The sequence below is a fragment of the Myripristis murdjan genome, chromosome 2 (genome assembly GCF_902150065.1).
Source record: "Myripristis murdjan chromosome 2, fMyrMur1.1, whole genome shotgun sequence".
NCBI lineage: Eukaryota > Metazoa > Chordata > Actinopteri > Holocentriformes > Holocentridae > Myripristis > Myripristis murdjan.
In genome coordinates this window covers 1,668,443-1,681,583 of record NC_043981.1, presented here as the reverse complement: position 1 = coordinate 1,681,583, position 13,141 = coordinate 1,668,443, and the positions used below count along the sequence as shown (strand labels likewise).

The following is a 13,141-nucleotide window of genomic DNA, read 5'->3' as shown; positions in this document are numbered from 1 at the left end:
CAGCTCCCTGAACGGTTTTCCCCAGACAAATATTAAGGTCAGTTGATGGACACTGAAGGACAGAGGCTCTTGTGCCACCCCGTTAAGAGAGAAAAGAAGGAGTAAAAGCTGTTCACTCTCATCAGTGTCAGTGGCTTCTGAAGTAATCAACATTTTTCATGTATATACAACACATTCTGCAGTTGTGACCAAAGATGTTAAAGGGCTGTACAAGTGAATTTGCCCTTTTTAATGAAATAGCTACAAAATGTATAAACTTCATGTTCCCGCTGTTCTTTTCCCAAAACAAGCAGTGGTACTTTAGAACTCCAGTATCAATTTATCTCCCTTTTATCCAGCCACAAGTTTCAATTCGTTCCACTGTGAAATGAAAATGAATTTTCAGAGACTTCAAACTTTCTTCACAGCAGTATTCCATCACAGTAATGAAGTCCTCCACATTAGTTTTCCTAAAAGCAGCAGCACTGTTGTGTCTTGATGACTTCAAATTGGGCAGAGTGAAACGTTCCCTCCGCCAGGGAAAATAGTGCCAGGAAAATGTTTGCCTTACACAGCCAATTATCATTTCTGTGGTTTATGACTGGGGAAGACTTTGTTAGCCTCAGAAGCAGAGCATTATATGGTGGGTCTTTCAACCAAAAATTCATATTTAAAGATCAAGGGATTTTGATTATATGTTGTGAAATCTTTAATATCCCGCATAATTTGTGAAATGGTTTGTTGCAGTGTAAAATGTGGGTACATTGTAGTCAACAGGCAATCAGACATTCAAAATGACTGGTGTGGTCCTTTTAATGAAAACCAAAAATTTGTCCAAAATCACTTTAAGAGCTTTAGCTCGTGACCCAGAAGAACATAACTATTACTGTCACACATGGGAATAACTGAAACAAATTCAGTTTTTGGGACCTTGTTCCACTGGTCGCATCAAGTGTGTTAACAGAGTGATAACAGAGACAACTGATGAGAGAATAGACACCAAAATCATCCATGTTTCCTCAGTAGATGCTAACACATGCTAACACTTATCATGCACTATGTTGAGTTGTAGTGGTCTTCATGCCAATGCTAAAGTCATATTCCCAGTTCCTGTTGTTGCGTTTCTTGTCATGTAGCTGGGATCATGCTGGTCCCTGAGAGAAAGACAGCGGATGGGTTCGAGTTACACTTTGGCCTCAACTACCTTGGCCATTTCCTGTTGACCAACCTCCTGCTGGATACGCTGAAGAAGTCAGGAACGCAGGGCCGCTGTGCTCGCATCGTCACCATGTCGTCTGCCACTCACTACGGAGGGGTTCTGCACATGGATGACTTGCAGAGCAGGTAAGTTCAGCTTTGATTAGGCCCAACCCCACCTGAGCCCCAAAAAAATCTGTCCAAGCCCGACCCGAGCCCGAACCACGGCAGCAGTTTTAGCCCTGAACCTGGCCCAAACCCGAATTTCCACTTTAAAACTAAATAATAAATAAATAAATAAATAATTTAAACAGTTTATTACAAGACAAAGTAAACTACATTGTTCATATAGCCTAATGTAGTGCACAACTTTGTGTGTCGTAGTGGTCTACGGTGTGTGAGACAGTGAGTGCAAGCGGCAAATGACCTGCTAATAGTGATGCACCAATTGCAGTTATACCCACAGGCACCACAGATAATCCATCATAAAAATTAATAATCTGGTTAATTGCAGAAAGATGAAAAAAATGAGTTTATTAAATAACTGCAGCATTCCCCTGCAGCAGAAATGATAAGTGCATCTCCCCATGAGGAGAGGCGGTGTGTATTTATGCATAAGGCACAGTAGTGTCACTTCACTGATTATTTAAATCTCCAGACATGCTGACAGAAATGGTCAGCATCTAATTTTAATGAATGTTCTGTGTTCTTCTACACATCCAAAAGATCACACACACAGCCCAGGTTCATACAGATAAATTGTTTGGAGTAAAGCAGCTGTCGTCAAGTTTTAAACTACAGTGTTTAGTTTTGCTTCATAAATGTGACATGGTTTTTTGCCCATTCAGCATGAAACATGAAGCAGCTCTCCTGTGGCTCATGACCAGCCTTTCCATGAAACCTTGCAATGTTATGTGAATCTGTTCAGAAGTTATGCACCTCGTAGTGATACACCATGCCCACACTGCAAAAAGTCCAAATCTTACCAAGATTATTTGTCTTATTTCAAGTAAAAATGTCTTATTTCTAGTCAAAATATCTCATTACACTTAAAATAAGACATGATGCCGATGAAGTTCAATTCAAGTGAATTTTCACTTGAAACAAGTGAAAATCAGTTATTTCTGAGGTGATCATGTCTTATTTTAAGTGTAATAAGATATTTTGACTAGAAATAAGACATTTTTACTTGAAATAAGACAAATAATCTTGGTAAGAGTTTGAGTTTTTGCAGTGCACTGTCTCTCTGCATTTTGGCCAGTTGGCATAATCAGCTCCTGCCCCATGACTAACCTTTCCACAAAGTTTTGTGCAAAACCATTATAACTCTTTGCGACCTCCTGCCAACAAACAGACAAACTTATTACTTTGTTTATTACTGGCTTATTACCTCTGCTAAAATTCAGCTAGCTAGCAGTACACACATTCAGTCTGAAGCCAGTGCATTTTAGTTTGCTTCATCTCCTTTTTGTACAAACCTTGTTTCCACAGCAAGTACACTGTGACCTGAGTGATTGAAGACATGCACACTGACAGTGCCCAGTTTGGTCAGTGTGACCAAAGGGTTCTTCCACACCACTGTCGCCCTGTGCTTGCTCTCGGGGGAGATTTTGGTCCATGGATTTGGTCAACATCTGTTTGATTTTTGTAAAGCGCCCTGAGATAACGTGTTATTATTGGACGCTATACAAATAAAATTGAATTGAACTGAACTGAATTTAACATTGACATTTAACGCCTATGTATACTACCCTGTCACCAAGGAGGGGATTAAAAACAATTTCTCAATCATTTCTAAATCACTTTCCTATGAATATGCAAAATATAGTGGAGATAGGAGAAATATGTTTGATCATTTTCCTGCTGTAACAGGAAAAATATATTCTCCTATCTTGGAATTAATGGAATCAAGTTTTGAGAAAGTCAGGTCTGCAGTCTTTTCAGCTGTCAGCCACCAATACAGACATCCATCATCTGAGGTAGGAGACAGAGGGGAACCATGTGTGGATGTCATGTTGATTAACCATATCAGCCCATGTAAATTTCTTCTCTCTCAACCTGATAGCAAATATAAATGTGTAGACGGCCAAATGTTACATTTTCACTGCACTAGGATACAATGTCCCCCCTTTACTCATATTGATCGCAGAATCGTCCCCACGGATAGCACAAAGACGAGCTGAGGGTCCTTGCTCAAGGGCAGCACAGCATGCGTCTCACCCGCAGTTTGAGATCTGATCGATGGCATTGCTGTATCTCAGGAAATGAGCAGATGCTGGCTCCTCTGTGAATCTGGAAATAATCTGAGCAGAGACAGGGGAGGCATGGTGGTTCAGGCATTTCAAGGTCTAATGAACTGAAAAGCGATGGCCCCATGGGGAGATCATACTCACTGCAGGTCTTCTGTTTTGTGGGAAAGGATTTCATTCATATATATACTATATATACTGTATATCTATGTGCTTAGTAGGATTTTATCGCATTGGTAAAAGCAGTTATTATCAAACCAATACTGACCAATACTTTTGTTATTCTTTGGTTGCATCAGCTGTTAACTTCCCCAGAGGCTCCTGTGCTACTCCATAGAAAAATCCACATACAAAAGTCAGTGTACATTGAATTTCACTTACCCAAATACACGTCCATAATCCTTGACCTGTATACTGACCACACTAACACACACTGCAACTCACATGTACAAAAATACTTAAAAAGGTAGTTAAAGACAGGTATACCCCACAATTTCCATTAAGACGTAAAACTTTTTTGTTGGTGCTGGAATTCCAACCAGTACGCCAGCTGCTGTGTTAATGATGACACTTCATTTATTAGAAACGTCTCAGTAAAATGCAGTCCAGTCCAACAGCAGCACTAACTATGAGCTCGATGCCAAACATAGAAGTGAATGAGCACCTCTGTTACTGTGACAAAAAGAAAACCAGTGTTGAGTACCTGATCAGCCACAGCACGGGTTCAAAAAATACCTCGACAGATAACAGGAACACTTTCCTCACTTCCTCCCTCCCTGTCTCCCCCAGGGCCTGCTATAGTTCCCATGGTGCCTATTCCCAAAGTAAACTGGCACTGGTCTTCTTCACCTACTACCTGCAGGAGAGGCTGACAGCCGGCGGCTTCCCAGTGACCGCCAACGCTGTGGACCCCGGCATGGTGGACACAGCACTGTACGACAATCTCTGCAGCCCAGCACAGGCCGCCAAGAAACCAGTGGCCAAACTGCTGTTCAGGGTATGCTTGTCAACATCAGCCACCAGAGGCCCATTTAAAGGGATATTCTACTACTTAATTTTTGTATCAAGAAGTCACCGTGTGCCGCCTTTAATCCCCAGCAAAGAAACTCATATTCCAAAAACACTGGCCATCTCTGATCCAATGGAAAATTGGTCTTTCTAGCATGACAAGTGTGAGCTTTTTAAACAGATGTTTTGATAGTATTTTGCTTTTGTAATGTTGTTAAATTACAACTCTAATTTTTCCACTGGATCAGAGATGGCCAGTGTTTTTGGAATATGAGTTTACCATGAAGGCTTGTGGGTCAAGATTTCTTATGGCGCTTTTCCACAAGTACCTACTCAACTCTACTCGCCTCAACACGGTTTCGGTGGTCTTCTATTACAATTGAGTAGCACCTCACCGTGGGTGGAGTCGTCATAGCAGGGCGGCGCACCGTCCAGCTCCCTCTGGATTCTTTGGGCCGCCACCAAGCTCAGAAAAGTCTCCACCTCTTCATTTTACCACGGTAGCGGTTTGCTTGCCATTTTCCGACTTTGCCAACTTCAGCGATGATCAATGCGCACGGTCGCTGTTGCCGTTTTTTTTTTTTTTTTTTTTAAATGCCGGGTTTGGTTTTCGTGAAGGAGTCGCTCTCATGTGTCGTCACTCCCTGTCCAATCAGTGGCCTGCACGGCGTTTACGTCACATTTCGGCTCGACTCAGCTCGCTTTGCACCCCGGCCGAGTAGGTCCTAAAATAGTACCTGCTACCAGGTACTACCACGTACTGGTAAAGCTTACAAACAGAGTAGAGTCGAGCCGAGTGAAGCCGAGTAGGTACTAGTGGAAAAGCGCCATAAGTCATATCAGCTTTCTTAGCATTATGGATGTAGTATCCCCTTTCAACTTCCCAGAGATCATCTGCCAATCAAAGACTGTCAAGTTCTGTAGGTGGCACTCTTTTCTTTGTCTACTCAGCCACTGTGTTTCACTACTTATGCTAACTGGTCTGCGTTTCATGCTGAATAGCCCTGAAATGTAAAGTGCTTAATTTCCTGTGCTACAGAGAATTTTCCCAGGCAACAGCTACCAGAAGAGAGCAGTGAATGTACAAGCTCTTTGAATCAGTATTGTTCTATCCATTGGCAACAGAGAAGAGCAAAATGCCATGCTGCTTCACTTTCCAGGACTTGATTGTTTAATCATGTCTTTTGTGATGATGGATTGTCTGTCAAACCTGGTTTGAAACAAACTCGTCACTACAAATCTTTAGAAAAAAAAAATCCTCAGCTCCATATCTCCACACTCCCTGTTACATTACATTGTTAAGATTATAATTACCCTGATCTTAGAGGGATTGTGACAGTTGCCTTTTTTTTTTTTCCAAACAAACCCACATCAAAGATATGCTAATGGGGTTGTAGTTAGTACTATAATTAACAACCAGAGGTGAGAAAGAAGAATCATAATAAGCATCTAAATTGTAATTTTCTCTCACCCCAAAGACTTTCCCATGAGAGTGAACTGAAGCTGCAAATAATTATCGCCAGAGATCTTTGTAAGATGCTCCCAAATAAAGAGAAATTAATAAATAGCAATTAGCAATTAATCAGTAATTTCCTGTAAATTAATTATATTTAAAAATACATCATTACCTTCAACTGTGTTTCACTGTTCTCCATCGTAACAGGATATTGCATGTAGTGGTAAGAGGTTTTCATGATTTTTGCCCCAGACATTTGTAGATGGTTTTATAATAATTTGCTTTAGAGGTGCTATGTGTTCACACACCCCAATAGCAAATCTTTGACAAGAGAATTCTTGGAAATAATAAACCAGTGATTTTCAAAGTGTGGGTCCCAGCGTGGAGATGGATGAGTCCTGCCAATGCTGCATCAGTGCATTGTTTCATCAGTATCAGAGAATGGACATTTGTAAATGATGCAAATGAGAACAATTTAATAATCTGCTGAAATGATGCCCTGTGAACATGACCATGATTGGAGAATGCAGTGGTCCTAGCTCACTGACAAATTTTGTAAAGCAATAAATCACTATAAATCAACAAGGATCATACTGCAAAAAGAAAAAGGCCCTGCACCAAAAGTATGATGAATGTGATGATTATTAATTACAGTTTTGTAGGACCTGATGGTGTGGAAACCCTCAAATCTGTTCTTTGCATGGAGAGTAGCCCTCTAAAGCACTGCTCTGAAACCCTCAAATCTGAAAATGCGTCTCTAGCAGTTTGCTTAAGTGGAAGGGAATTTTTAATGTTGAGGGGCTTTTTTGACAGTTTCACTTAGCAAAATATTTTGTGGCTCTTGTCACAAACAGTACATATACATGTGGGTCCCAGCATGAAAACTTTTGGAAACCCTTGCTTTAAACACATCAAGCCACTTTTTTTGATAGTATTTTTTTATGTACTTCCCAGACACCAGCAGAGGGCGCTTCCACAGCAGTCTACGCTGCTGCAGCCTCTGAAATGGAGGGCGTTGGTGGCTGGTACCTGTACAACGGCCAGAAAACACAGTCAGCCGACGTTACGTACAACACTGACATACAAGCCAAGCTGTGGAAGCAGAGCTGCAAGCTCGTGGGCCTTCAGGAAGCCTGACATCGTCACTTCATCAGTAGTTCTACACCCTCCAGAGCCATGGAAGGAATGAGTTCTGCAGCTGGCACGTGGTATTAAACTACTGATTGACTTTTTCTTACTCTGCCAGTAAGCCATCCAGAATTCCAGACTGTCCACACCAGCCAACACTACAGATGATAGCTACACATCACATACAAGGTTATTAGTGGGATTCAGGTAAATGGTTGTTGTTTTGATGATGCCTTTCAGCAATACTACAGAGCCCCAGGACGGCCTCTCTTTTTTTCTTTACTAAATACTACACTGATATCAAGAAATCCCATTTTGTGCACATGCCTTGCTTCTTGTGAGCTCTCAATCTGCAAGCTTGAGCTCTCACATGGATGAGACTGGGCCCAGGTTTTGCCTAATTTATCTCTCATCTAAAGAAAATGTGCCCATAATGCCACACACTGGAGCCCTGCTGTTGCATGAATGCCCTACCTGACATTTTGGTGTCCAAGTTGACCAAAAATGTATTCAAAATTTGGATACCCTCTTATACACACAATTCAGTGACTTGATCTAAATCAGCGTTCTGATGCTGGCAGAGTTCATGCCGGGCTCTCAACATCTCTCTGTAACGCATCCCCATGTTAAATACATCTTTATCAAAGAACCCCAACAACACAATTTAATAATAAGCTGTCAACTTATCCATTAAATTGTGGTCACGTTTTCTTTAGACAAGAGTCTAAAAAAAAGTATTGTGCACAAATTAGGATTTTTGACCTTGATATAGTATTTTGTGTGCACAAATTAAAATACAAAGTTTCCATGGCCTCTCCAGGGCCCGGACAAAGCAGTTTATCAACAACTTTTCATGTGTTCACATTAATAACAGAGAAAAAGTTGTAACAGTCATTGACAATGGCTGATTTATAAGGACTCATACATATGAAACCCAAGCTTGTCCTTTAGATTTTGACCCATCCTCTCAAAAGTACAATTACATAATGGATAACAAGGAATGGAATGAGAATAACAAAAACATACAGTATTTGTGAGATTGTCCAGTTTGTTAACGTAGTCATGAAGTGATAAGAACACAAGTTAGACACCAAAATCACCCCTGTGCCATGTAGGCACCATGCTAACCCTCTAATATGAGCTAAGTTGATTGATTATAGGCTGTTGTGAAGACTTGACCATACATATGTTCCACTCAGGTCAGTTCAGCCTAATCACTTTATTGTCCCAGATGGCAAATTTGTTTTGCAGTTAGGTATAACACATTTGAAAACCTATAGAACAACACCCAATCAAACACAGTTTTATCAAATAAAGAAGATACATCAAGTCAGTTTTCCTGAGACCAGCCCTTAATAAAAGATCTGCACATGAAGTGATAATAACAGTAGACACCACACTAACCCTTTAGCATGTGCTAAGTTTAGTGATTAATAGGCTACTGCCAACACTTGACCATAGTATATGTTGGACACATGATGTCTCAATAACATAAAGTCCAATGAAAAATGGCAGGATAGTTACATTATGATATAGTATTATATCATAATGTAATTTGTTTTGTTCTGTTTTGAATGCTCCAGGGACACATGGGTGATTTTGGTGTCCATGTTCCCAGCACTTAAAAGATAAGGTGACTAACGAGACAGTCTCACCAAAAGGTAAATCTAAAGCAATCCCAAGTTGACTCATGTCACGACAGAAACTGGGTGGAATGACAAAAGAGTCCGTTGGGTTAGGTGGGTAACAGGGTGGGAAATTTACTTTTTATGTAAATTCTTCCCAAATCCCAAACTATTGTGTGTGTGTGTATTTATGGCTGCACAGCACAAACTGCAAGCTACTGCCTCAGTTGTCAATAATGTATACAGTGTTATGATGTATGAACATGGTTTACTTTCTGTGGGGTGAGCAGTTTGCCTTTTTGTTTTTCTGTGGGAAAATACAGATGAACTGAGCCCTTGTCATTGCACAGATAAATGTACAGAAGGCTTCGTGTGCCAAATCCAGCCTCCATCTCTGATCAAACTGAAGAGCCTCTGTGTCAGCAAACCAGAAGACATGGAGGCTTTTCACATGTCTGTTAGGATCCTGCCAAGCTCCTCTGGTAATACGGCTTCTCTGCGTTGAAGTGGCTAATAATTATAGACAATCTCAGCGCACAAGACGCATTAATATGTAAATGCCTTAGTAGTGCCTCTTTAAACCTGCAAATGTCTCTGTAGTGACTTCAGTAATGTGGCACTCTTCCCCATCCATTATTTCATACTTGACATTATTCGAAATCTAGGAGGTTAGAGCTGTTCATGTATCGTGCAAAGTCACAGATAATGCAAATCACTGGCCGCTCTTTCTGATTACACTGTTAATTAGCATTCAGTGAAGGGCTACCTGAAATGAAGATACACCATGATTGAGACCTCATATGTGTTACAGCTGTGATATGGGATTATTCTGTGTAGATACACAGACACAAAACAGAGACCACAGAGCAAGAGATCTGCCCCACTCTGCAGAAGTGGACTGAGTTTCTAGACAAAGTTCAGCATCCTGCACCGAGATTTCCTTCATTCAGGCTAGGTTGCACCAACAAAGGATTCATTTTTGAACCAGGTCAAATCATGATTTACCGGGAAATTCTGTCGCACCAGCCGATAAACCTGTCTTAAAATGAAGAAAGGTTACATTTATAAATGTATGGATGCAAATTAGCTTTTTTTCCCTCTCCTGTATACTTTTTTTTTTTTTTGTAAACAAGCATCAGCATCTTAGTTTAACTCTCATGATTTATGTTAGGTTTAATCACTTAACTTGGATTCACTGAAGCAGGGTTAGTTTTTATGTTAGTTTTGGTGCAACCTAGCCTTAGGAGTCTGCCAAAATGAGTTTTTAGGTCTGATACTAACAGAAGCAGCAGAGGCTCTAATAATATTAGTGTCTTCTCTATTTATTGCTGAAGCTGCTGTTCGTCAGTATGTTTATTGCCGTTCTTCAGTGTCTGAAATGTTCTAATTCTCAGTCCAAATATACAGAGCACTCAGTTTTTACCTCAGACATTTGTTCCTGTCAAGGTGGCAAAGCCTCTGAGTCAACATTTAGGATCAAATTTTCCACTGGAGCACATAAGACTCTCTGTTGAGGGCAGTCATATTAATAAAACATACTGAAGCATCAGTCAGTTCAGGGAGAAGGCTTTCCATAGACAGCCAGTGTACGATTGATCCAATATACAGTAAATTTAATGACATGAATCATATTATTTACATTATATTGGAGGTGGATGATGCTTACTGGACTGGATGTTATTTTTAATATAAGGGTCAATCTACCTGAAGCCTACCAGTCAGTGTGAACTGTGTGGGGATTCTCTTTTTAGGTTGGATTTCCCTTTAAATAACACTTTTGTTTTGGCCTTATTGAAATGTAGTTTTATATTAATAACATAAATTTACTTTAATATCTTAATATTATGTAGCATCATAGAAAAAAGTGAACCACCGTTGTGTTGGCTCCAGCTTTGGCCAACAAACTGAGATGTTGCCAAAAATCTAAGTGCCATCTTTTGTTCACTGTAATCGACAAAACTGAAAAATCCTGTGGCTACAAATCATCTTTTCATTGATCGAATTTAGATTTTGTAGATATTTTTCTTGTATGTCTGTAATCGAGAGATATTTTTTCAGATGGCTGTAAAATCAGAAGAATGTTGAATCGGCACATTGCATTGAAATATTTGTTTATTCATGGATCATTGAGGAACTTTAGGGCGGTGAGTCGGTGATTGCTTGAAGAGTTTTTGTTATTTTTGAATTTAATCATCATGAACTGTAACTTCACATTCTTCCATGTGGCTAAATTTTCCTTTGTCCATCCAGTAATTAATATGGGTGTCTCTGAACATGTTGTTGAACAAGATATCATCATGCTTTCTGTTCAACTATTGGTCTAAAAAAAAAAAAAAAAAAGTTCTCTTGTGTCAAAAACATCCTCTGAAGTACTGTATGATTGATGTGTGTCAGTATGACCTTGTGAGGTGTTCCCATTTCTGTAGGACATGAGAGTCCAAGAAAATTGTGATTATTGTTGATTATTTTGCACTTAAATGGTGTACCATTATCACTGTGAATGATGCCTTTTTCCCAATGTGACTTGATTTTGTGTCATGTGAGCTGACTTTATTATGTCGACCTTGTGTAATGGACTGAAAAAAAAAATGTACCACTTGACAGAAGAATATATAAATCAGTAAGAAACAAACTGCCTTTGTGAGTCCCACCAGTTATTTGATCACTCGCTCCGGTTCATCTGTTTTGTCAGACTATGAATGCTAAGAAATCAACCATGAGGCTGAGATTGTTTGACAGGTAAAAGGTTGGAGGACTGGAGTTTTAGGAAAACATCTGTTTCATGCCTGTATTTTTTTTTGTGTGGGCCTGAATGTTGGTGACAGCATTCATGTTCACCTTTCCTCCAGCAGCTTCAACAGGTGAAAATATGAATCTTTGCATGGGGGATATCTGCAGTAATGGGTGGATTGCTATGAAATTTAGTGACAACATTCATGTTGGCCAGAGCCGTGGTTCTCAAACTTGTTTCAGTACCGTACCCCCTGACCACTGTATAAAAAAAAAAAAAAAAAAAAAAAAAGAAAAGAAAAGAAAAAAGAACTGGTAGAAAACAAAAGGCATCCATCAGTGTGTGAAACACCAACCTGATGCTGAGATTTTGTTGTTTGTGTTTCTGCTCCTTCTTCTTCTCTTCTTCCTCCTTGTTTTCAGATGTACCACTGCTACGCTTCAACCACTGATCCATTTTCTGGATTTTTGTCTTACTTCATGTGCATGGTGAACAAACATCTTTGTTCAACTACCACGGCACCAGATTAACAGCCTGTGACCTTCCCTCCTGCACCACCAACAGGTCAAATTGTTGACACTGCATACTAATCTCTCAAAAATGTTTGGCATTGCGATAATATTTAGGCTGCCAGACCAGACCAGTCCTTCCCTTTGACCTCTGTGAAGAATGGATGTGTCTAAACCAGCCATCACCTGGAATGGTCATGATGTAAACAGTGAGGCTTCACAACATTCACACATGCACAAACTTGATGTGTTAGCTCACTCACTACCAGCCGCTCTGCTGGTCCCACACTCAGGGACACTGCTTCACCTCAGGGAGCTCAGATGGAGTCCTGCTGTCACCGTAGATGATCTGCTCGGGAGCAGATCCGTCTCCTCTGCAGAGAAGCCTTCCTTCTTACCTGGAGAATCCTCCATTATAACAGCAGCCCACCAAGGTGTGACACACCTGGCTGTTAAAGGGGGTGGGGGATGGCACTCTGATTGGTTTACTGCATGTTACGCCCAGAATTAATTTAGAGACTCTGTACAACCCTTTTGAACCATGTGCCTGGTGCAGCCAGCCTTCTTTCCACTGTTAAAATAACACCACACTGTAAATGCACCATGCTCTGCAGACTGTGCACTGAGATTGTTAAAATAGAGCCCTGAGAGTCATGTTGCTAAACTTCCATGCTGCTGTAAGTTGCTTGCAGATCCAAACATGATTTTTTTTTTTAAATATATTTTGGCCAAGAGTTCTGCCACCATGTAGTTTTGTCATTGAGCTAACTTGTGCTCTGAAATATAGATATCTTAATTTTGCTCCACCCATTGAGGTTTAACTCAGTCAGTGAGTTAGTTCTGCAGAGCCGCTGTGCATTTGAGAAACATTTGAAGATGTAAAACTCCCGTCTGCAAAGCTTATTGTCCATGCTGAACTTGTACTTCCTCACTGTTGAGTGATGCCTGGGTAGGTTAAGTGTGTTGGATTGCAGTGATTAATCTCCATCACCCAAATAGCTGGCAATATGAACCCCCCTCCTCCACTGCTCTGTGATGAGACCAGCTCTCAGCAGCAGCTGTGCCCAGCAGAAACGAGTGACCCCATCGCCTGGCTTGATTGTTATTAGCTGTTGTGCTTGGTGGCAAAGAGTCAAAAGAACACGACGGTGAAATGCAATGATTAGATGTAAATGGGAATAGCAACATGACCCTTGAAATCACCTCGAGAGTGGAATCATCATGGCCGAGCTAACTGCATGATGGCAAACCTGGGGAGG

The 13,141-nt window shown here is 40.6% G+C and overlaps 1 protein-coding gene across 2 annotated transcripts in view; it reads left to right on the top strand.

The window, feature by feature from the left end:
- dhrsx (dehydrogenase/reductase (SDR family) X-linked) overlaps nt 1-11,274 on the top strand; it is a 35,827-nt gene extending 24,553 nt beyond the window's left edge. For both annotated transcript variants that reach the window (XM_030070333.1, XM_030070326.1), the window contains exons 5-7: nt 1,116-1,323; nt 4,215-4,422; nt 6,844-11,274. In XM_030070333.1, coding sequence (XP_029926193.1) covers nt 1,116-1,323; nt 4,215-4,422; nt 6,844-7,026 — 599 coding nt within the window. In that variant the 3' untranslated portion in view covers nt 7,027-11,274. The remainder of the gene's footprint in view (nt 1-1,115; nt 1,324-4,214; nt 4,423-6,843) is intronic.
- The last annotated feature ends 1,867 nt before the right edge of the window (nt 11,275-13,141 follow it).